At 40.7% G+C, this 26144-nt stretch overlaps 1 protein-coding gene across 2 annotated transcripts in view; it reads right to left on the bottom strand.

Moving 5' to 3' along the window:
- Positions 1-26144, bottom strand: part of COL19A1 (collagen type XIX alpha 1 chain) — a 373303-nt gene that overhangs the window by 87283 nt on the left and 259876 nt on the right. For both annotated transcript variants that reach the window (XM_059942115.1, XM_059942114.1), the window contains 2 exons: positions 21466-21519; positions 3792-3845 (listed from right to left, as the gene is read on the bottom strand). In XM_059942115.1, coding sequence (XP_059798098.1) covers positions 3792-3845; positions 21466-21519 — 108 coding nt within the window. The remainder of the gene's footprint in view (positions 1-3791; positions 3846-21465; positions 21520-26144) is intronic.

Raw genomic sequence — 26144 nt, forward strand, 5'->3', positions numbered from 1 at the left:
ATCCGTATGTCTGTGCCTAAATCCATGATATTTTCCAGAGCTAGTGGATCCTGGGGCACTGGGAGGGGGAGATAGGAAGTTAGGACTTAAATTTTATTTCTAAATCTTCCAGGCCCAGAAGGATTGCCTCCAGTGTTTCCAAGGAGGCCTTCACTTTCTGTGCTATCTTTGGGTTCAACTCACTGCTTGGAAAGACCTTGAGTATTTGATTCTGGAGAAATGTTTTCTGTCCTTTCTAGTCTGTGAGTATGAAAATGAAGTTGTGGTTTGATACCTGAAAGGAAAAACAGATGATTTTGCTAGCAAATTGGTTTTTTTGGATCAACAGTTTGGAGAAGTGAACACTGGAATTGGTTGCAGGGAGACACAGCATCAATCTCCAACAGATGAGACTGATTTCTCTGCAAATTGCACGGAGGGTGGTGATGTTAAGATAACCAACTACACATTTTCCACGTGGATCCTTAAAAACCAATATGGAATGTAAAACCTGCAAGTACCTGGCCTCCACAGGGAATGCTTTTTTTTTTTTTCCCTTTCCCATCTAGATTGTTGTAAGGAGCTCTGGATCTGACGGCTTTAGCAGGTGACAGAACCTATCAAATTTTTATTAAAATCCCCAGAGCTGGAGACCATGCAGAGCAGGTTGCTGGATTGTGAGCAGATTTTCCTTGAGGGGAAGAATATGCTCAGCCTTGCTGCTTCTTTGCAACCAGTCTTGCAGAATGGGAGCAGCGCTGTGCAAATTATTTGTGTGATGGAGAGGGGAATCTACCTTTCATTCTTTGCATCCTCGAGTGGGCGTGCAAAATACGTAGAAACATACTTATATAACCGTCTTGACCTCCCTCCTTCGTCTCTCTTTTCCTCACTTCCTTTTTTTTCTTCCCCAATTCTCTTTTTGATTTGTGCTGTGAGAGGAGAGGGCTTCTTAGGACTGAGCTTCTTCCTCTGATGACAAGGAAAATTGTAGGGGAAAACAATCAACTCTTGTACAGGGGCCAAAGGCAATTCCTTTGCCTTTGAGGATTCCTGGGATGAGGGAATGAGCCAGGAGCTCTTTCAGGCGAGGAAGGGGAGGGGAGGTGTATGAGTGGTCGGCCACTCACTCTCCCAGGGGCAGCTGCTTCCGCAGAACCCAGGCTGCGGGACGGCTGAGCTGCTGCGAGCTGAGGTGCTGAGGCCCAGGACTCAAGTGCAGACATTACATAAATCAACGCCAATTTAAACGGGAAGATTAGTTTAACCTTGGAATGTCACTTTGTATGTTTCAATACATGGTCCATTATTTACTCTCCAGGAAAGTCTCACTCAGGGCCCCCCTTCTCTCTGTGCTTATTTGCGACAGCCAGACCATCAGGCATGCGATGAACTGTAAATTGAAACAAGCTCAGTATCCCAAAGCGGTGGGGGTGGCCTGCTGGGGACATGGCCAAGTGCAAACAGGCATCTTGTTCACCATGGCACACTTGGCCCTTTCTTTTGTGAAGCCGAGGGTGAAGAGGTGGCGGTTACAACCCAGAAAGGTGCTCAGTGTAGGTGCTGAGAAGGTGGGCCCTACCTCCATCCATCCATCCTGGTGGGACCTCCCTGGAACAGCCCTAACTATTCTCAGAAGGAAACAGAGTCAAGTATTTGGAAAGTTACCTTCCATTAATTCCCAGGTGGGTCTAAAGCCTTCTGATGTTAACTGGTAACAGTGTTTCATTTGGGGAAGAGACGCTATGGTCTTCCCCCTTTACCCAGCTGTGCTCCAATTCTGAAGTTACCTTCTGAGCACAGGTGGACTAAACACCTGTGAGCCTCAGCCCTGTAGTAACAATGGTAGTAACAATAGCCGGAGTTCTTTTAGGTGAGTCAACAGCTAAATTCAGAGAACTGGTTTGCTGTTAGCAAGACTCTCCACTCACCTTCTCCGGTCAGCCTCATTTTGGGGGAAATAAAATCTTAAAGGAAAAAATTTATGTTCTCAACTTCAGATTCTAAAATATAAATGCGCTATATATCTTCATTTAAGGGAAAACTGACTCGTTGGCAAGATAAACTATATACAGAAGTAGCGTTGAGAGACTTGTAAAGAGATGAGCATGAAAAGTTTTGCAAAGGATGCAAATATCTAAGTAGCTGAGTAGCGACTTGGTAAATTTTATACCAAGGGTGGTAGTAATACACAGTGTTCTTTAAGTTTTTTTTAGCTGACACTGTTATATCAGAGCCAACTCATTCTCATTATTTTGAAGCATTTATAGGAGATCCTATTTTGTACCAGTAGATGTCATTACAGAAATGCAGTGTATTTTAATTGAGTAATTTTAGATATGCTTCTCTTACTTTTTTTCATGTGGGCCAAGCCTTATGGTTGTGAGAAAGCTAGTACAGAGAGATCTATACAGAAAATGTTTACTAAAGGATCATAAAATATACCTCATATGTTCCTGCTAATACAATATTCCCTGGAAAATCTAAGGAATGAGAAAAGTTAAGATAGGATTATGCAGGAAGTGAAAGAGACTTTCCACACTTTTGATTTTAAATTTATCAGCCACAAATGATCCACGTCTTCATGCTGAACTTAATCTGATGGAAGAATTGGGATTTCGAATTAATTAGCTTGTCATTTTCTGTGCACCTGCTGCCTTCAAGGCCTCTGCTGGCACAGGCACAGAGTGTTTCTTTGGGTTTTTAAACAGAGGAACAACAGTAGCCAGAGGAATCTACAGAAAGGGAGACCAAGAACACAGGACAGACATAAAGGCGAGTTTCTCCAAATTTGCAGCTTATCAGTGATAAACTATGATGTAATACGGGATCCGACTCAGTGGCCAGAATGCCCCCCACAAAGCGATCAGACCCCAAATATGTGCTGAATGGTGAGCCAACCAATGGTCTCACTTAGGTCTCTGAGTCACACTCGGTTGCCCACACCCATTCTTCTCCGTCTGCTGTGCTTCCTTGTAGAATTGGGGGCAAAACTGTCTTGCCTTTTGGCCGTCAGATCCTTCCATGTCATATTCCATCCAAACCAATGGTAATTAAAAATCTTGGTGAAGTTAAAGTGGCTCCTTCCTGAAAGGTGGGAGACTTCAGTCTTGACCCATAGTATGTAAACCTTTGCTTGAGATTTTAGTGTAGCACCTGTTAGTTTGGTAAGAAATCTATCACCTGTTGCTCTACCCAGAGCTCTAAGGTAGCAAATCATCTCTTTCTGCCCTCAGGGAAACCACATATATGACGCTATCAATGGTGAAACATGTCTTTTACATTAATTTTTTGCATGAAATTTTGCAAACTTTGAAATAAACTTTTTAAAAGTAAAGATAGGGACCTCCCTGGTGGCACAGTGCTTAAGCATCCACCTGCCAAAGCAGGGGACACGGGTTCGAGCCCTGGTCCGGGAGGATCCCACATGCCACGGAGCAACTAAGCCCGTGAGCCACAACTACTGAAGCCTGCACGCCTAGAGCCCGTGCTCCGCAACAAGAGAAGCCACCACAATGAGAAGCCCGTGCACCGCGACGAAGAGAAGCCCCCGCTCGCCACAACTAGAGAAAGCCCGTGCTCAGCAACGAAGACCCAACCCAGCCAAAAATAAATAAAGATAAAATCCTGGTTTTGTAAAAAGATGCTGATCAAAATACTTTTTTTGAAACATATTTTCATTATGGAAAGATGTTAAGTATATGTGATTATGTTTCAAAGTCTGAGCAGTTAGCAATTAAGTTTATTTTATTTTTCAAAAACACCATCACATAAAATCTCTGTATATATGATGTGAGTGAAAGAAGCCATACCTTGTGATAATATCCATCAAGAGTCTGTCGCATTCCTTGTATTCCAGGAGGTCCCTGTATTAGAAACAAATCAAAGACATACGTAAACATTTACCAAAACAATGTGTATTTAAATAATGTATCTAAGAACTCTTAAAATCTCACAGGTAAGAAGAAGGGAGTGTCTGTTCGGTCAAGTATTCTAATTAACAGAGAATCACATGGACATTAACTTATCTGGTTCTTAATCGTATTTCTAGGTTAAATCCTGCATGGATCCAAAGAAAGGTCCTAACTGGGAACACGTAACATTTTACTAAAAGGTCGGCCATCAGCATATTCCTTATTAGAAGGAATCTTACCCATCAAACTCCTCAAGGGAAGAGGCTGAAGAGCTTCAGTTTATGTTTGACACTTCTTATAGGGCTTTTATCAATGAATTATGGAAATGTATGCCCACGTGTTATTACCTTAAAAAATAAGGGAAAAATATTTTTTTGCTATTGCTTTACTTTTTTGAATTAGTTGGGTGAAAATGGGCTTCCCACGGACTTTCAGGCCAGAAAAAGATATCTGCTATATAACCTTGGGCTTAAGACATTTAAATACATGTAGTTTTCAGATGATGTGGAAATATTCATGAAGCACTACGCTGAGCTTTGGGTGGGTAGGAAGGAAGTAAAGACATTTGTCTGTCCCTAAAACTTCCAGGAAGAGAGGAAGAGACGCGTTCTCTGAGTTTTTCAGGGATTAAATTTTGGGGAAAGGGGTGTAAGAAAATGCAAAGATTAACATGCTTTTAATTTAGGTAGTTCAGGCCAAAATAGATTCAGCTATCTCAGAAAAGAGACTGCATATTTCATCCACACCTCTAAAGCTCCTAGGAAGAGAGAAATGTTACAGAAGCAAAGTTCTCAGAAGATAAGACACTGAAAGATCATGATTCAGCCAACCAAAGTCACTATTATACAAAGATTATTATTTTTAAAAGGGAACGAAAGCTTTGGAAAGTGAAGAAACATTTTAAGGAACATCTGCTAGCTGCACTCACTGACATAGGTAACACCTTAGGTTATCTTGAAAAGATTAATGTTGGTCAACATTTATGACGGGTGTTTCTTAGAACGGCCTGTGACAGAAGATCTGACATGAAGGCTTTACTTTGTGCCATTAAATATTGAGGACAGCAAGATGTAGTGATGGATGATGGAAGGAGGCTGACATAACTCGTGAGAAAATAATAGGCCTTGTGAGGAACGGAGCTGACTGTGGTTGGAAAGACAAACGACGCTGTTACCTTGCTGGAATCAAAACAGAGCTAATGTCAGAAAAGAATTCTCAAGGTACTATGTATTTTTCAGGTTCTTTTTCCATCAGCCAGCTTTGTGTGACGTATTCCAGGTCAGGTAGTTGAAGCGAAGAGGAAAGCAATTACTGAGTTGGGGGTTGTTTCACAAAGTTTCCGGCCAAGAAGGTGCAAGTTAGGAACTCATTCTTGAAACTCAGGAGACATGAGACTCCATATACATTGATCCTTCTGCAACTATTTTTAACAAGGCAAGGAGAAATCTTAGATACCGTATGTAGTAGCATCAAAGGTAGCTTAGGGGTATCTGCATAGCAGGCACTGGGTGAATGGTGAATGTGTATTGATCATAAGGTCAATTAGATCAAAGACTAGTGATGTGGTAGGTACATTTAGCTTCAGACACAGTCGTCTTAGCTAAAAGGGAAAGGCTTAACAAGTGGGGCTCCTGAATACAGCAGATCAATTAATAACGTCTGTCAACTAGAGCAGAAGAATCCATCAAATAATAATGGCACACATATAGGTAGTGTGTATTGTGCGCCAGGCATTACACCGAGGGTTTCAAATAGACTAACTCATTTCATCTCTACGATGACACCATGAGGTATGTACCATCATTATTTCCAATTCAAAGATACAGAAAAATGAGCGTTTGAAATGGTTAACTGGCCCAAGGTCACACCCCTGGTAAGCGGCAGGGCTAATATTTAATGGAGGCAGCCTGGCCCCAAACTCACTTAATTTGCTCAATTCTTGTAACTTAAAAGCAGATTCTCAGCCTAAAATAATTTTTGCAGGAATTTTTAAAATTATGCTTATGGAAAGGAAAACTGTCCCAGTATCCTGCTCCAGCCATACAGATACCACGGCTCTGCCCTATTTGTGTTGGACTGGGAGACACAGGACGCGCGAGTTAATGGGATAAGTAGGCAATTACACAACAGCTTTAAAATGCTCATGAGCTCCGGGGAGACACACCTGTTCATAACCCAACTGTGCTCGCGTGTAATTACTGGAGCGGTCCATCAGCCTGGCGTGGGGAGAGACCCTGATGTAGTTTCCTACTGCAAAGGACCATGCCTGGTCTGATGAAGGGAATTAAAGATACATTCAGCTTGGGAACATATATGCTCGGTAACAGTTTAAAGCATTTAAAAAGGGTTTTTTTTGTTGGTTTTTTTTTTGGCTAAAATCTTGCTAGAAGTGGAAGACAGAGAAATATCCTGTCTGCCACCAGTGTCATCAGATGCTAGTGTGAAAATGATCAACTGTTTGCATTATCAGCTCCTTAGATTTCAGTTTGGGCTACAGATTCCCAACGTTTAAAGGATGGGAAGAGTTCTGTGTTAAAGCTTCTTCGGTCCTGGTCTTGGCCGCACTTTCACTTTTCAGCCAGTTCATGCAGCATGCGGAGCTCGAAGAATCCACTTCTGCCTTTTTTCCCTTCCCTGGTCTTTGCTGCGAACTCCCTGTGCCCGTCAGGGCTGGGCCTTTGGGTCAGCTTTAGCACACCCTTGACGTTCTGAATCAAGGTCTCCGCGGCTCCTCAGCCACTCTGCTCCCTCTCTGGCCCTCCCTCCTGAACTGTCTTCCTTCCTCCCTCTTCTCTGACAGCATCCTTCAGCTCTCCATAACTGCTGACTGAGCCTCCGTGCGCCATCTGGGTACCACTCATCTCCACGCACCAACACTCTTCATTAGGAGCTCTCTCATTAGGAGCTCCTTTCAGGACTCACAAGTACATGTTTTCAGGTTGTACACAACTGCCTTCTGGCGCCGTGGGTTTCCAATTAACTTTGCTAACCACCTTTGAAATACCACAAACCTCTATGAAGAAAGTTGCACTAATCAACTTTTTCCAAAACATGCTAAAAAACAGCTTTGCTATAAGAAGAGATAGAAAGTTTGTTATTGAAAAGTCATTTGGGCTAATTTTCAAGAAATATTTCTAACTTTCTAATGGCTAGTAGAAAAGGCAAAGATCGGTAATTATTTTTCTGATATTAGAAAAATTATTAGGAAGCCTAACCTCATTCATAGGAATGGTAAGATGAGGCATATTTCAATAATACAGTAATTGCTGAGAAGGTTAATGTAAGAATGAGTTTTTCTCTTATACATATATTCTATCTATAACATTATATATAAATTAGTGAAGCATATTTATACTGATTTATGGCGGTGTGAGTACATGTCTATCTTTCCAGTTGGAATGAAAACTCCTTGAAGACAGGAGTTTCAATCTTTTTTATCTTATCATAACATATAGTACCCCCATCCCAGTATTTGCTGAATTCAATAGAATCTTTTGCAAGAAAAATTTTGAGGGTATAGCCAATTTCTTGCTTGTTCGTTTTGATTTCAGTTAGGAATGGTAGCAAACTGAGCAGGGGTCTTGCTGCTTCCAAACTCACAGAAGACAGGCCCAACCGATGTAGATTAATCTAAGAATCTGGCTAACTAACTGAAAACAAAGCTGCAGTGAGCTCCAGTTAAGTAGAAAAGAGCTTATGGATGGATTTTTGACCAGAATTACAACATGGAACGTTGTCTCCAATTCTGAGAGAAAAATCAATAAGTACTCTTTAGAAAATATTTGGGAAATCAATTTCTTTTTCTTTTAAACACAGATCCTTTTATTTATCTTAAATATTGGCTGTAAATGAATTTTTTCATTGTCTCTTGGGATTTAATTAACTTAAACAGTTGTAATTTTAGAATAGAGTGTTTTTCAGAGAATGTTTCTGCTACAAATTTTTAGTGGCTAAGGAGATACCAGCACTTCAACCCCTCCCCCACAAAATTGCTGAAAACTCTCAAATTGCAAAATATGATTTCTGAAGCAAGGAGGGGATTCATTAAGTGTTTATACTATGGTCATATTTCAACACAGAGAGCTCAAGTTCTCCTTTACGGGATTACAGTGGGGATGTGGGCCAGATAGCACATATTAGGTGAAATTTAAGGTTCCTGGGAAGGGGCTCTTATTTCTGAAAATGTCTCACCCACCTTCTGGTTTATGCCTGCCTAAAACTTCATAAAGAAAGATTGGTTTATTTGGTGTTGGGTTTTATCACCAGCTCGAACGCAAGTGTTCTTGGGAGATGTAATACTAATGTTTCATATTCATACAGCTCAGCATAATTCTAAATATGTTTTCACTTATATTTTCTTAGATGGCAGGGTAATGTGACTGCAAAACACATCATCTTATTTGATTCTCATAAAGACTATGTGAGATGGGTATGATTATGTTCTCCATCTGACAGGGAAAAACTGATAGATTTACCCCCAAATCATGCAATAAACAAATGGTAGAACCAAGTATAAGAGTTGTTCCACTTGAATATATTCTTATGGACCATTCAGTAAGTATTTCCTGAGAGCAAGTTGGATGGGACAAAAAAGGGGAGGAGTAATGGGATGTTATATGGCAGGTGGGACAGGAGAAGACAGCACCGAGGGAGGAGAGGGTACAGAAAAGGGGGGAGTGCAGATCCTGAAGACTGTGGCTTCGCAGCCCCCCAGGCCTTTGGCACTCACTTTCTGGCATGAGGCTCTGAGAAATGTAGTTAAGTCTTAAGACGAACTTTGATTGTAAAAAGTGGGACTCAGAGGAAAAAGCTATAGGACGATGCTAATCAAAGAACTTGGAAAGGTATCAACACTTTTGCTTTAGAAATGGGAGGTTCTAGATTAAATCCTGGGAAAGAAAGTAAAACATAATGAGCAGGTGGCAGAGAATGATAAAATGGGGTAATGATAAAAATATTAATAAATAACAATAGTAACCCTTGGAACGTAGTAACTGTGTGGCAGGCACATATGTTATTGCATTTTACTTTTACAGCAATCCAACGAGGTAGGCATTATCCTTATTTTACTTATAACAAAAAGTTTACTATCTTACCCAAGGTCATACAACCAGCAGACAACAGCTAGATTTCAATCCAAGTTGGCCTGACGCTATAGCTTTGATATTTTAACTCTTTCCTTTATCTGCCTCACAGTGAGAGGGATGACAGATAGAGAAGAAAAAAAAAAAATCAATCATCTTAAATCTGGTTAAAAACATCAAGTAGGGCATTCAAGGGTAAAAGATGGCAGATCTATTAATGAGAGACAAAATCTACAAGGGCCAAGCACAGGGAGCTCTGGGACACAGTGTAGATGCACTTTTTCAAAGACTGGGCAAGAAGAGATCAAGAGGAAAGTGACCAGAATGGGAGGAGGGTGAGGATAAGAGAGAGGAACCACAGGCAGATACAAGAAATGTTAAAATCAAGGAGGGCTTGGATTAGAGAGAGGTGAGAGGGAGACTTCTGAGAGGGAAAAGGAAAGAAGTTGGCAATCTTGATCAGCATCTTAAGTAACTTTTGAAGTTCAAATGGTAACAAATGAGGGATAGAGTCTTGGCATTTATGAGATGGTAGAAGAAAAACAAACACAAAAATGGTCAGAGTTGGTGGGAAAAAGACTAGAAACAAGAGAGTAAGATTGCTTAGGGATCATTTTGATAGGCTGAAATTCCTACGAGCATGAAATTGCAGTGGATGAACAGTCATGGGAAAGTAGTCACACTTAGTAAGAAGATGAAATACCCTTCAAACAAAACTACAGTTGTGCCATTGTGTTCTTGTGGAAGAGAGATTTGTGTATTGCCATGTGGGATCTGAAGGATTTAAGTGATACAGCAATACACTGGTTCAAGCATTGGTCAAGGGCATCTTCTGGGGACTTCCCCTAAAAAAGGTAAGAGCAGTTTCGTTAGAAGCCAGCAGCCAACGTTTATTCTTGGTGAATCTCTGGAAATTCTGAGAGCAGCAGTGATCTTCTCTTGTCTCAGCCAGGTCCCCCTTGCCCCACCCTAGTGGCATATACCTGCACTATACTTTGAAAGATCCTAAGTGTCTCCGTCTGAGATATTGCCGGCAACCCTGGTTCAGAAGTTCAGAAGCAGTGCGATTAACAGGTGAAGGATTGCAGCGAAGGCAGCTTCTGGGTCCTGAATGAGAATTTTTCACATCTGCCACTTTGGACATTTTTCAAATGCATCCCTCTGTGTATTCCAGAAGTGCTCACTTGAGCTGGGCTTGTCTCTTCTGGCCTGCACACTGAGCTGTGTAATTGAGGGAACTCAAGCAGAGGCAGTTTATGGTTGTATGAATAAGCAAAATACTCAATATGTGACCTGATTGTTTTGCAAAATTCCACAGCGCCCGGTTTCACTTGTCATTTTGGAACAGGAGTGGGAGGGTGAGGCTGTGACAGCGAATGCATTCAATGGGTGTAATTAATCCATTTCATAAAAGCAGACTTTCTAAATTATGCTGTGAAGCTCAGAAGTTTTTAACACTTTACTTTCCAAGGGAGAAAAAAAAATCATTTTTAAAGGAGCTTATTTTCCCTGATACCATGAAACAAATCCATCTAATTGGTGATAAAGCCCCTTGCATTCTTGACAGAGTGCCTTGCTGGGACACTGATGACTGATTTCCATGGCATGAGAGTTAGAAAGAAATGATCCCTCCCCTAATGCTGTGATTCTGCTTATCCATCCATAAAATGTTTCATACTCATTTCCCCTCAGTATGTCCTGCAAAAGCAAAAATGTTATGTGTCAGCTTCCTGTAACATAAGGAGCAACAGGAACCTCAAGAGGGGCTTGCCTCCCCACAGAAGCCACATCACTGACGCTGCGTAAGGTGATTAAAGCCACCGGGGCATGAGAACCAGTAAGGATGGAGATGGTGAAACAAAGGATCTGTATCTAGCGGCATCGCCTAAAGTTCACCATCAACAGAAACCATACCTGGGGAACAGCTGAGCCTGCACCCCCCTGTCTGACCTCAGGAATCTCTCAATACACCTCTCAAATCTGAAGGGAGGTTGGCTTACACAGCCTGCAGCTATCAATGCTTTGAGATTCCACTTATGTAACTGATAATATTCACTCTCTTTAAAAGTGTTGGTACATGTCAATCCCAAACTCCCTAACCATCCTTTCCCCCCGCCATTTCCGCCGCCCACCCCTGTAACCATAAATTCTTCTCTACGTCTGTGCTCAACAGGATGTAACAACCTAAATGGGAAAAGAATCTGAAAAAGAATGGATACATGTATATGTATAACTGAATCACTTTGCTGTACACCTGAAACTAACACAACATTGTTAATCAACTGTGCTCCAATATAAAATAAAAAAGTTTAGAAAAACAAGTGTTGGTAGGATGACAGCGCTTCCTATGCACAGAAAATGTGATTCCCAGGCAAACCGCAGAGACTTAAGACAGCCAGGCTGATGGCACTGGCTTACACGTTGCCAAGTTACGTAGAGGCCAAGGGCATGTACACAACTCGAATGGCTGGGGACATTCTGGACAGCTCTGGACGAAAGCAAAGTGAGGTTTTCTTTTGTGGTGATTGGAGCCTCCACTTTCAACTCAAACGTCTGACATCAAGGTTTCTTTCTGATCTGTAGGTCATACTCATGATAAATCTGCAAATGACATTTCTTGGCTCAACTGAACTGCACGGTTACAGAGGGTACACTCAGGGAAGTTCTAGAAAAACATACTGAATGATTTCATTTTTAAAACACTTTGCCCCATTCTACAAAGGATTTCAGGCAAAAGAGAAGACGCTGACACTCTAGGCCAGTGAAGAAGTAATTAGTGATATTAACCTCAGCCCATCCCACAGGATGCTTTTCCTGTTTTGTCAAAGAAATTTGGAATATTTCAAGCATGCTGAAAAGTATAGAATATAATATGATAAATCCCCATGAATCCACAGTCCAATGCTGTCAAGTCCTAACCATCGGCCATATTTACTTTAGATCTCTTTACTTTTTACTGAAATTACAGATATAACTGAAGCTCCTTCGAGTCTCACTTTCTACAGAATTTCCTCTCATGTTTCAGGTCCCCCGGATCATGCTGAAAACTTGTTGCTTCTCTACTCACATAACTTCTTTTAGTCTCTCCTTTGATGGAAACAATTTCCTACCAGGTTGTAGCTGCTGTGAAGAGAAAACTGACTGAATAGATTTAGCTAAGCCCCTTACTTCTGGAGGCCCAGACTTTTCTTATTGTTAAAATGGAGATAATCTTTTCTTGCCTGTTTCACTGAGTTATACAGCAGTAAAATTAAATGCCGTATGGAGATACTTTTGTAAACTATATCATCAAATACAAATTATAAGATTATTTAGGAAACAAGTCTCCCTTTTTGAATATTTCTCAAAGGCCAATCAGATTTATTAAAACCTTACTGTTTACCTCCCACAAAGAAACAGTATTTAATCTATGCACTGGCCCAATAACAAGTTTGGTGACCATATATCAAGGATTTCAAATATTCTGTCCCATCATTGCTATACACAACGTCTGTCATTCAGAAGTCTTAATAGTTGGTTTCAATAACGTGACCCAAAATGAAGAAAAGGAGTCAGTGGCTGTAAGAACATAAAATCCTTTTCTTCCCAAGTGTATCTATAATTAGTAAAAAAAACTCAGGCATTCAGAAAGTGGCTAATAATGTCTCACTGCTGCTGATCATTGGGAGAAAAAAAGAGAAGTAATTAGGGAGTGGAACCCAAGTGCTGGTTTTCACATTCTCCACCTGAGACCCCAGCTGCTTCACATGCATGTCTACAGATTCTGTGGCCACACAAGGTGACACTGGAATGTTAGTAATGTTGGCAACAGCTGTTTTGTCTGGGACCATGGCCCCAGTGGGGGACGACTGGCAATAAAAATGATTAACTGGCCAGGCCTCCATTTTATAGGTCTTAGGTATCTTTATTCTTAACTCTGAGGAAGTCATCTTATTTTTATTATGAATAAAATTACTATTCCCATTGACACAGATAAATGGTTAGGTTCTTTTCCTCCGAAGATATCAGTACAGTACATGGCCTTTATCCGTTAATGGACCAAAGAGACTAAAGTTCTTTGCTGAAAGGAAAACTGAGAAACAGAAAACCCTGATCAAGTCAAGGCTTGTAGACGGATGTTCAGACTATGAACTGGATTCCCACTGAGACACGATGGTCCTCAAAATGCACATAGTCACACAGAGTATTTTAGCAAGAAGTCAAATGTTTTAATTAGACATTTTTGTCATCCACTTTATTGAGCAGTCCACAATGTGTCTGGGGGACTAACTTCCCTTAGGGGTGGGCCTTGCTAACATTAACTTTGCACCGTGGGTCCTCAGTGCAGAGGAAATAAGGCCGGAGATGAAGACGGAAAAGGTGGGGATAGTGATGGATAACAGGGCACAGATGTGGGAAGGCGTTAGTTCCACGGTGTTTCCAGAGACTTTCATGGTTATAACTGCTCATCTCAAACTGCAGCCTCTCAGAAAGGAAGCCTCAGGTGTAGCTGTGGGGAAGAGAGAATGACCTGTATGTGATGAGATTCTCCATCTCTAAGGAAAAACATGGTGTCCCCTGGATTCAGGCTGGGCTGAAGTGAAATGGGCAACTGTCAAAGCTTTGTCTGTTTCCTTGTTTTCTCAGCAAACAAGTCTGTTCCCTGTCCATGCAAAGACTAGAAACGATATGCTACAACGATGCTGCCTTCAGAATTATCATTAGGAATAATCATTTCATCACATCAAAATAAAAATCTAACCGCCTGAGATAAAAACACAGACAAAGACCTAGAAAAAGGAGATGTGACCAGTTGATTATTTTCCTTGCCACTTATTCTCCCCCCCCGCTCCCCGATTCCACTCTCATAAGGCTAAGCCACTCAGCTCCAAAGCCTCCTCTGGCACTGTTCTTCTCCTAGCTCCTTTCTGTTTACTGAACCCAGCAACCTCTCTCCCACCTCAGGCCCTTTGCAGTTCCTGATCTTTCTGGTTGGAAAGTTCTTGCTCTGGGCCTCACATGGCTGGCTCCTTCTCAAGTAATGTCCCCTAGATGCTCAGAGATGCCACCTGGACCACCTTAACTAGGGCAACAACTCTTCCTTCCAAACCACTCTCACGCTACCCAGTTTATTCCCCTGCAGCACTGCATATTAAGCTGAAATTATTTTGTCTACCTATGGAATTGCCTCTTCACCATCGGTCCCTCACCCCCCCACACACACAATAGAGTGTAAGTTACTGAAGGTAGAGACCTTAGTTTTAATTTGTCTGTTGGTTTTTTTTTTTATAAACCACTGTATACTCAAGGTTTGTAATAGTCATTAACACAGGCTAGGTGATCGAGGTAAGTATGTGTTGCATAAATGAATTCAATTTCACATCCTAAATTCACTCTTTTAACCATGTACCCTGCTCTGTAACCATAACCTTCAGGACTGAGCAATGACTCATGCATTAAAGGTGAAAGAAGTTCTACACTGAAATTAAAATGAAAATGGAAACAACACGGTTGTATATGTTTTAAATCTTATGGTTGCTTTAGAAAAGAAGCATAAATTCCACCACAGTCAGCTCCCATAAAAACTCACGCTGTAGAGTTTTATCAGCGTGTTACAATAAGTCAGCATTTTAGAGAAAGCTAAGGGCTTTCACTTCTAGAGGGCATCCAATTGACATTGAAAATGACTGTTGATGAGCTAGTATTTGTATTTAAATTACAGGATAAGCATAAGATGCAACAAAATCCTGGAAATAAACGTTGAAAATCATGTAGATTTATAATTAAGCCTCAAACACTGAACAATCTCCAGACCCTGGACAGCCTCCGGAGGGCTGAACAGTGTCATTCTTCTCCTAGAGCTTTTCCAGTGGGAACAGTAGAGGGAGCTCCTGCTCCACGTTACAAATTAGGTGAATTTCTGTGACACACGTGAGCCCACTGCCCGATTCTCTTACTGCAATAATGAAACAGTGCACAAAAACAATGCCAGAGGAAAAAAAAGAGGAGGAAATCAAGGGCCCTGCCTGCAACAGAAAGGAATAATAACACATTTTCCAATTAATGTGGTTTTTAATAAACACGTTTACAGTGATGATAAATGAGAAGTGAAGCAAGTGTCAAACGGGTGGGCTAAGACATGCCGCCTTTAATGGCTCATTAGTTAAAACTCTCCTGTTCCGCCTCATTGCCAGCTGCTCTGCTCTCCCTTCTAAAGGAATGAAAGCCTGGAATACTCTGAAATAAACTAAGGCATTTCAAGTCTCGAGACTCGAAACCTCATCATCCTAACACAAGGCCACTATTTTCCATTCCTTTATGCCACTCAGATAACTGGAAGGCTTGAAAGACAAAGAAATTTTTACTGGAGAGTGAGTGAGAGAATAAAGGTGGGTTTAGCGGTTCGTTCCTGGGTCTCAAGTCTACGACCCCTACTTATACTTGTGTGATTCTGGGCAAGTTACTCGACGTTTCTAAGCATCCTTTACCCTATTATAAAATGAGCATCATTTCTACTTCTCGTGATAGCTGTGAGGATTACATAATGTGCTGGCAGTGGAGCACCGAACACAGAGCTAGTGCTGTAATCATCTCTCCCGGTCCATTTCTCTCTCTTTGGAATCTGTTTCCTCAGGAGTTACTGCTATTTCCTTCCCCAGGGAGAGGCTTAATGCTCTCGTGCTTCCTCTCTGAAAACTGCTCTCTATCATAATCTTAGGGGCTTCCCTGGTGGCGCAGTGGTTAAGAATCTGCCTGCCAATGCAGGGGACACAGGTTTGAGCCCTGGTCGGGGAAGTTCCCACATGTCGCGGAGCAACTAAGCCCATGCGCCACAACTACTGAGCCTGCGCTCTAGAGACCACGAGCCACAACTACTGAGCCCGTGAGCCACAACTGCTGAGACCGTGTGCCTAGAGTCCATGCTCTGCAACAAGAGAAGCCACTACAATGAGAAGCCCACGCACCACAACGAAGTGTAGCCCCTGCTCACCGCAACTAGAGAAAGCCCGCACGCAGCAATGAAGACCCAATGCAGCCAAAAATAAATAAATAAATAAATAATTTAAAAAATCATAATCTTAGTGTATTTGCAGGTATCATCAGTCCAGGACATTGCTACTTAATGGTTTCCCTCCAATGAAGAATATTCATTCAAAATAAGATGACAGAAGTTACTTGGGGGAATTTGGGACCTTTTCCCTTTGTATAGGTAAGATCAGCTCTGCTTATCAACAGGAAATTGGACCAATACTTTATAAAAAGTGCGTTCATCATGAAGGGTTGTGGCCAGCTCGGTGAACCAGTTAGTTGCCCCTCAATTACCAGCATCTCAATAAGAATAATTTTATGTATGCAGATTACATATGTCTAAGTTTCAACTAAACCTTCCTCAAAGTGAGGAAAAATTGCTATTAAGTATGGGAAGCTAAATTGGAGTAAAATATATGACTTTGATGAAACAATAATTCATAAAGAAAATCTAATAACATTAGTTCAAAGATCTACTTTTAGTAAATATTCCTTTATTAGATTCTTTCCCCTAGAGAATGTACTCTCTCAGGGTGAAAAAGATTGTCCTTCCACACACACAAAGTTGTGGGAAATTATTCTTTGTAAACAACTAATCTTTTTGGTGCAAATATTTCTTAAGAAAGTGAGAAAAGACAAATTTGGCTTCAGAACAAACAATCACAAATAGAATGGTTGGTTAAAATGTTTTAGTTATTTGAGTTGCTTCAGGCCATTAAAGATTTCTTTCTTCTATTTTTTTAAAATCTTCATTGACACTCCCCTGAAAAACAATACTACCTTTGATGTAGGGAACATCTCTAAAGCCCTGAAGGGGAGAACATTTTCTTGAAGAAACTGAGCAAAGTATGCTGTTATCAAAGGATCCATGCCTCCTAAAATCTCCTATTCCTTGGTTCTTTTCAGACAATCCCACTGGTCAGAGTAAATCAATAAAAAAATTTTCCCTTAACTTTTCTGAAGGCTAATTGCTCAAACATAATATAGTAAAATTATATGCTATACTATTCACTCATTTGAGGGATGTTATGTATTATTTAATTATTGCTTGATAAGAGAGAAAATTAATATTTTTTTATAGTTCACACTGTCATAAGACATTCTAACACATGCTTTAGGAATCTCAGACGCCAGCCAGTAGGGTGAGTCAGACACCTTCTCCCAATCTCAGTCGGAAGGATCTTGGTGCCTACCAACCTTTCCTTCTTTCTCTTGTTACCTTCCTTCCTGTTGTGAAGGGGGGAGGGCTCATCTCACATAAGGTACAAAGTGGAAGAAGACAAATAAAAAACAACAACATTTTGATCTAAAAATGCCCACAAGTAAAGGGGGACGTCTCTTAAGCTCTACGTCAGTTGTAATAAAATACAAATGACTAGTAAATACTATGATAGCTGTAATGGATCTCACTCTCTCTCAGCAGTCCAACTACTGTGCCACTAGAGAGACCTATCAGGAAATCTGGCCCTGGGACTCTCCACTCAGAGCTCTTCACAGATTGTCCTGGCTTCTTGGGACATGTGGAGCTCACAGCAGTTCTGCCAGGGTGCTGCCCGGGCTGGACCCGACTTGTCAGTGCTGTGGTCAGAGCTGTCTGGCCGCCGCCTGCCCTACTCCCCGGGGCTCAGCACTCGTGCTTTTGTTCAGGCTGCTTTCCTCTGTCAGCAGCTCCTAGCTTGCTCTCTCCTTCCCCTCTATTTGCTTTACTGGACAGACCTTCTCAACTTTTATAGAAACAGCTTTATTGAGGTATAAGGGAGACACAAAGAACTGCACGTATTTAATGTGTACAATGTGATGAGTTTGGACAGATGCAAACACCTGTGATCTCATCACCACAACCAAGGTAACTGACATACCCAGCACCTCCCAGACTTTCCTTGTGTCCCTTAGTGTGTGCGTGTGTGTGGTAAGAACACCTAACATGAAATCTACCCTCTTAACAGGTTTTGAAATGCACAATACTGTATGGCTACCTACAGGCACTATGTCGTAGGGCAGATCTCTGGGATGTAATCATCCTGCCTCACTGAAACTTTATACCCGTGGAATAACACTCCCCAGTACTCCCGTCCCTATGTGTTCTCTGCTTCCATAAGTCTGACCATTTTAGAAATCTCATAAAGTGGACACAGGCGGTCTTTGTCTTTCGGTGAACTGGCTTATTTCACTCAGCATAACGTCCTCCGGGCTCAGCCACGTGTCATGAGGAGCAGGAATTCCTCCTTGTTTCTAAGGCTCAAACTTTATGCTTCAGTTGTCAATTCCAGAAGAAAACCACCCTGGCATTATCTTTTCTAAGTATTCTTCCTCTTCCAGAAAATTCACATTTTCTGTGAGTTAAACTTAAATACTTGAAGGGCAAGGGCCACATCGTATTCATTTTTGCAAGCCTAGCTCCCAACACTGTTAGGCACGTAGTAGGCCTTAAATAAATGTTTAATCGTTTGTGAAACTATTAAATGATGTGAATTAGGAGCAGGCTGATTTTTGTATAAGCTCATTTTCTTAAGATGTTAGTTAACATGATCTTGAAAGGACTGATTTTGAAGAACTCTGTTCATTTCTAACCATTTGGGAAATAACAGTCCTCTTGCTAAAGTACATTATGTTTAGGGAAATTAAACATGAAGGTGGCATAGAAGAATGTGGGGAGCCAGGTATTTCACCTTTCTTTTCAATGCTTCCCTTAACTAACTCCTGTAAGAATGACAAGGACTTTTTGCAGTATGGTGGTATGCATGTCATCTATTATGTGAATAACTTAAAAAAATACAAAAGCTGATGAAAAATGTACCCCAAGATAGAGTTTTGATAATACTTGTATCAGACAAAAGATATTTAATCCACTAGAGGAGTTATCCCAGAATCAAAAAGACAAAGAGTTTCTGTAAACCACAATTCTTATACAAAAATGAGCTGATGATATAGTCTAATACTTCTTTTTAAACAAGAGCTGACCTATGAATAAAAACCTTTTCTTTTTTGCATAGAATTTCCCCCTTTTTTGTGTAGTCTAACAAATTGGTATTTTATTATATTACAAAATAAACCACTTTTCTTTTAAATACCGTGTACTCAGGATTTAATGAACACTGTGTATCAGACCCATAGCTGAGTTTAAATTCTAAATCTAATACTTGAAATAAAATAAGTACCTCTCTCCCCCAAACACTCTGGCAATCCAAACCTGTGGAATTGAATATTATAAACTCTTTCATATGGTCGCATATTTCTTAATCTTCTAAATTCTTCAGTAAACTCATTTGATCTATAGCTGAGGACTCATTCCAGGATGTGGTGTAATCCTCTTCTCTCCCAGACATTTGGCAAGCCTGTCATAAAGGCCTTCATCATTCAAATTCCTCCTCTGAGACAACAATTATCTTGTCTTGAAAGCAGCATCATGCATTTAGAAAACTATGTGAAAGTCTAATCTTGCCTGTTAGCTTGTACCAGCTTTTCTTGTTTATAGCACGAGACAATTACCAAAAATCCTACAATGAGTTCTCTCTTTTGCCAGAAAATTTGGGATAAAAATCAACAGAGCTGTTTCCTTTAAAGACTGGATTCTGGGATGCCCAATTTATGCCATTTCCCCCCCAGTTGTTTCATAACCAGTATCAACTGACACCAGTACATTGCTAAGAGAACAATTTACTTGAACGGCTAAATGGATGAAATGAAATCATTGACAGAGCAGCAATCTTGTTCACTTTTGGCATGTGGCCACACCCTAAGTGATTCCTAAGGGGCTCAGTCTAGAGCCCTCTAGTGGTGGTGCAGGTGGCTCTGGCCTTTAAAAAGTCACTTATTTTCCCGCCTTCAATTTCTCATCTATGAAGTACATTCATTTGTTGACTCATTCATTAAATAATTAGTAATTACATGCTACATGCCAGAAACTGTGCTAGACAATGATGATAAAATAGAGGTTCAAAAAATATTCACAGGGCAGTGGTCAGAAAGACAAGGAAAATAAGAGTCACAAAGCAATGTGCTCTGTCTGCAGGAGGCATAAGCTCACAGGATTGCGGAGAATGACACCTCTCATGCTGTGCTGAGAGCACCGGCAAGGGCTTCGTGGGAGACCTGGGGTCTGCGCTGCGTCCTGCAGGTGCGGGAGCTCACCTGGGCCTTGGGGAGAACATTTGCAACGTGCGGCATTTTGAGATCATAACGGAAGATGACACTACAGGTTGCAAAAGAAGAAAGGGCACAGAGGAGGACAGACAAAGACAGGAAAAGGACAAACTTTGAAGGGACTAGAATGGCTGTAGAAGATATGGAATCCATCTGGAAGGAAAGGGAAGTTATTAAAGAGTTTTCAACCAAAGAGCTACGTGATCAGAGTTATGATTTAGAAATATTACCCCACTTGTAGAAGGTAGAGGCAATGAGACAGTTGGGAGAAGACTACAAAAATATAGATACAAATTGACAAGGGCCTAAATAAGGCGGTGGCATGAGGAATGAGAGCTAATGGGAAGCAGAATTGACATGATTTAGGAACTATTTGGATGTGGAGGATGAGAGAGAGGAAAAAAAAAATCTAGGATCATTTTTAGAGTTTAGTTTTGGACAGGCTATGTTTGTAGTACACAGGAGACCTCCAAGTGGAGATACTGAGCAGGCCGTGGGATGTAGGAGCCTGGAACTCAGGAGGAATGTCTGGGTGGAAAGAGAAGACTGGGATTCTTTAAACCATACAACATATAAATAAGGGAAGGGGGAACAGCTTTACGGAAGGAGACAAAAAGGATGGCCTCAAAGGTAGGAGAAAATGATCAGCGTTAATGAACCAAGGGAATAGAGAGTTTCAGGGATAGAACAGTCAACAGCGTCAGTTCCTATACAGCAGTGAAATAAGGTGAAGCCTGAAAGGCACTCAGGGAATCTCGTGACTCAGAGATATTGGTGATCATAGAGAATGCAGGGCCGGCGGAGTAGCTTGGACATAAACCAGACTCTAGTGGGTTGAAGAGTTAGCACAACCACAAGAAATGGCACACTTTCTCTAGAAGCCTGGGATAAAGGATGAGATCAGCTACTTGGCTACACGATCTTTACGGCTCTCTTTAGCAACACTATTCTATGAAATTCTACTAGCAAAATAGCTGTGTCAAGAAAAGGAGGCATGCTTCCCCGGATGTCTGACTGACCACCAGCCTGGATGTTAAGAAATTGAGGAGATGGGGCTCAGGTGGGTTCAGCACAGGATTCGCTGATCTGGGGACTCGGCTTGGGGCGCCCACGCAGGCAGTACACTTGCTCCTGTCCAGGAATGAAGGGGGCAGGAGGGGGAGCCGGCCACCAGCCTCCCTGATCTCTCGGTTGGTGGTGGTGGGAGGTGTAGGGAGAACAACCATGTTCAACAGTGGAAAGATGGAAATGATTATCTACAGGGGATTCAGATAACCTTTAGATGAACACGCAGCAGTACAGAGGGACTCTGATGAAATACCCTACTGTTTACTCACAGGTGGTCCTGGAGGCCCTGGTTTTCCTGGAGGCCCTGGTTTTCCTCGTCTTCCCTAGAAACCAAAGAGAAACAGACAATAGCTGCTGTGATTCCATTTTATTTTAAGATGAGACAACATTAAATGGCGATTTTAAAGACTAAAAATTAACGAAAAGTTAAAAAACACTTCCAAGTCCACATGACCTTTAAAGACCTGTGAAGTCTAAAAGCTATGAGACAATTTTTAGCAGCCAAGATGAGAAAAATAGTGCCTGGAATGAACAAACTGTAACTCTTATTAGCAGCCCTTTAAAGGCTGTCTACTTTGGTACTCTAGCGAAGTGATATAAAGTATCTGAAAGATGGGCTAAGATGGGCATTTTATCTGATAATTCAGTGGGTTCAGGTGCAATAATAAATGCATTTATCATCTTAAATTGGTATTTCTCAAAGAGTGATCTGAATTCCAGTTTTATAGGAGTTTCCTGAGAGTGCTATCAGGTATTAAAAATACATTTTTCTGGGCTCCATCCTGGACTTTACTGGTTTAGAATCTCTGGGGAAGGGATCCATGAATCCGCATTTTAAAAACCCCTTCAGGTAATACTCACACTCACTAAAGTTTGCAAAGCACTTCCGTAAGCCATATTATAATTATATATGTTGTGAAAAGCACATTAACTAGCTCTTTTCTTCCCTTTGGATGATTAAGCTGTTTTATAAGTGAACTAAAATGTTCACTACTTGCTTATGAATCTTCATTATTGTAAGTGAATGTTAACTCCCCAAGTTCACAACTAGCTAAATTCCAATTGCAAGAGCCAGAATGACATTTCTAAGTACCTGTGTATCTGTATCATTTAAAAAACATTTATTATACATTTATTTTCTTAATTATTTTTTTCCTTTATCATAGAAGGAAGCAAGCCTAGGTACGGATAGCACACATTTTGAATGAGAAGCATTTCTGAGCAGGTTTTCTAATTCTATTTCATTGTTACTAATAACTTTATTTTATTACCATATTGGTAGTATGTTAATACATATTAAGGCTTGTTGTTACTTAAAAAGTAAAAGTATTAGGCTGATCTTTCAACTCTTTTTGGGGAGAATTGTAAGCGTAAACACGGAAAGGCCCATTTCACTGACGGATTTTCTTGCTCTGAAAGAGTCAGGCAATTTTCGCTTGATCTTTCTGGTCTTCATCTAGGCTTGGAGTGGGGTAGGAAATACAATACCCACTGAAGCAGCAGAGTAAGGTTTGGAAGGTAGGTAAGCAAATGCGACACTGTGATTGGGTGGGAAATGCTTCCATTAATTGCTGAAGGCAAGTTAAGTACATACTATCAAGGACTCCATATAAAAATAGCAGCTGTATTCATAAAAAATCCTGGCTAACATCTACAGAACAGATTTTTTTTTAATTTCATTAAAACCAGAAATATAATTAGTAGTATTTTCATGTACCTTCTGTTTTAGAGATCTGAACATTGGATTTCCTTTGGGGGGTTGTAAGATTGGAATGAATATATAATTTAATATTCTGTATACTGAATAAAAGTTACACACATGGACATAATTTTCTTGTTTTGAAGTTTACACATTCTGAAAATCAATATATTGGGTCTTTTAGTAAATGCAAGTCAATCAGCCCCTGAGGATTAATCAATGATAAAACGTTTACTTGCAAAGTGGAAGCACCGTGATTTATTCATTTACAAGAGCACAAAGAAACAAAATCAGTGACATTGGAGTAGGTGATTGGTTCTTTCTTTTAGGTTGAGGTAAGTTAAAACCATAGGATAAACTTTGTGTGCAGTCTCCTTTCCTTAAAGGAGACATATATATTGATTTGGGCAGGAAGTGGAGAAAATGAGGTTATTGATCAACTTTTATCACAAGAGTTAATGTTTAAGATAAACCAAGTCTCAGATATTGTAACATAACATTGTCATGTCTTAACGTGAGGAGTAGAAGCATTCATGATTCAGTGTGGTACGGGCAAGCTTCCAAATTCTTGCACATCACTGCTGATTTACATCTTCGTTCAAAGCCTTGCGACTGTCAAGAGTGTACGGATGTGTCTCTGGAAGAGCACAGGGGAACGCTGATTGTCTTTATGCCTCCTTGCTAACAGTAGACATGCAGGTAAGATGTTTCTGAGGATCGTCAAATTATTGGAACATACTGTACACAGATAACTTCAGCCAGCACGTATTTTCAGTTTAAATGTGGTTTCTAGGCTTGAATTTCTAGTAACATCCTGAAGCAGATTTGAATACTTTTTTCTTTCTCAGCTTTATTGAGATATAATTGGCATGTAATATTGTGTAAGTTTCATGTGTGACAAGTGATGCCTTCATACACTTATATGTTAGGAATAAAGTTAGTGAATACCTCCATCAGCCTACGTAATTACCATTTGTGTGTGTGTGTTGAGAACATTTAAACTCTACTCTCTCAGCAACTTTCAAGTATAAACACAATATTGTTAACTATAGTCACCATTAGATCCCCAAACTTATTCATCTTCTAACTGGAAGTCTGTGCACTTTGACCGGCATCTCCTCATTTCCCGCTTCCTCAGCCTTTGGCAGCCAACATTGTCTCTGCTTCGATGAATTAGGCTTTTTTAGATTCCATATTCTGGGGCTGGGGCTGTGCCTGAGAGGGCCACGGAATACCCTCCTGACGTCGATACAGGGACTGTTTTTGCGTGTTTGTTTCCACTTCTGTCTCCTCTTATTTCAGGCCCTTCATTCTAGACCCACTGTAAAGTGAGACAAAAAGTGGGCACTCAGATGTGGGTTGGGATGAAAATCCCAGCAAATAACAGATAAATGCTGAGCTGGGTGCGGCCTTCCTGGCTAGGATGCCTGGTCCCAGGTGGCCGTTTGTTCAGAAGCAGCTCTGATCAGTTGGAGTCTGGCTGAACCTCCAAATGGATGGTTTCAGCAGCATTACAATTGGGCTAATCCAATACTTTTCTGAAAATTGGAGTATGAAGCCTAAAATGCAGGTTTACCGTATCAGGTTGCCCTGGAAACCTCAAAGTGCTCAACATGTACGTTTCCTGTCTGGCAACAGTGTAAAGGTTATCAGACAGCAGTTTAGGTATTTGTCTAATGACTTAAGCCCAGTGGTGCTCTAACCCAATCACACATCAGCATCCTCGGGAGACCTAGCTGAAACAGACTGCTGTCCTCACTTTCAGAGTTTCTGACTCAGCAGGTCTGGGGTGGGACCTGAGAACTCACATTTATAACAAGTTCCCAGCAGTATTAATGCTACTGGCCTTGAGACCACACTGTGAGAACTCCTGTTCTAAACCTCAACCTCTTATTCCACATTTAAAGTCAGGCAATCTTGCATAGCCCTTAATCTTGTAAACCTTGTAGCTCAGAACAAAAGAGCTGGGTTGGTTTTGTGACTGCGTGGAACATTAAGAGTAAAAACCCCATTGTCAACTTTAGGACCACCTGGATTGGAATCCCAGCCTTTTCTTTTATGGAAGGTTCTTGTGTCAAGATATCCTTGCTGTAAAATTGGTACTTAAACTTTGAAGCCTGTTTGTTAAGAATTAAAGAAGAGATCATGTGTAAAATTCCTACCACGCACATACCCATTAGGATGGCTAGTTTCAAAAAACAAAATAAGCGTTGGTGAGGATCTGGAGAAACTGGAATGCTTGCGCACTGCTGGCGAGATTGTAAAATGGAGCAACTGCTATGGAAAACACTGCGCAGATTTTTAAAAGAATGAAAAGTAGAACTACCATGTGATCCAGAAATCCCACTTCTGGGTCTATATCCGAAGGAATTGAAAACAGGGTCGTGAAGAGATATCTGCACACCTACGTTCATAAGCAGCACTATTCATAATAGCCAAGAGGTAGAACCAATCCAAATGTCCATTAACAGATGAGTGGATAAACAAAATGTGGTACATACAATGGAATATTATTCAGTTTTGAAAAGGAAGGACATTCTGATACATGCTACAACATGGATAAACCTTGATGACATCATGCTAATTGAAATAGGCATAGTGAAATAAGTCAGTAGAAGACAAATACCGTATGATTTCACTTATATGAGGTACTTAGAGGAGCCAAATTTATAGAAACAGAAGGTAGAATGGTGGTGGCCAGGGGCTGGGGGACGGGGGATAGGGGAAGTTATTTAATGGGAACAGGGTTTTAGTTTTACAAGATGAAAAAGTTCTGGAGATCTTTTCACAACAATGCAACTATACTTAACAGTAATGAACTGTACACTTGAAAATGGTTAAGATGGTAAATTTTATGCTATGTGTTTTTCTCCACAATTAAAAACAACAACAACAACACTCCTACTATAATTTCTGACACAGTGGGAATAATAAATGTTAGTTCCTTTTCTCCCTGCCCTTCTACCATCCTTTATCCAATTATCCATTTTTTTTTTCCACTTAAAAATGTTTGATAATATATCAAGAAAACCTTCTAAAATCTGTGTTGTGCATCAGTTAAAAAAGTGTAACCAACTGTCAACCTTGCATAGGGGATTTTTTCATCTAAAACAACAATCAAGATGCCCATTAAGAGTAGAAATAGAAAAAGTAAATTGTAGATTATTCATACAGTGGAATACTATATAACAGTGGAAATGAATGGAATACAACTATATGCAACAATATGGTTAAATTGTGCAAACACAA

The sequence above is a fragment of the Balaenoptera ricei genome, chromosome 12 (assembly GCF_028023285.1).
Source record: "Balaenoptera ricei isolate mBalRic1 chromosome 12, mBalRic1.hap2, whole genome shotgun sequence".
In the NCBI taxonomy this organism is placed as follows: Eukaryota; Metazoa; Chordata; class Mammalia; order Artiodactyla; family Balaenopteridae; genus Balaenoptera; species Balaenoptera ricei.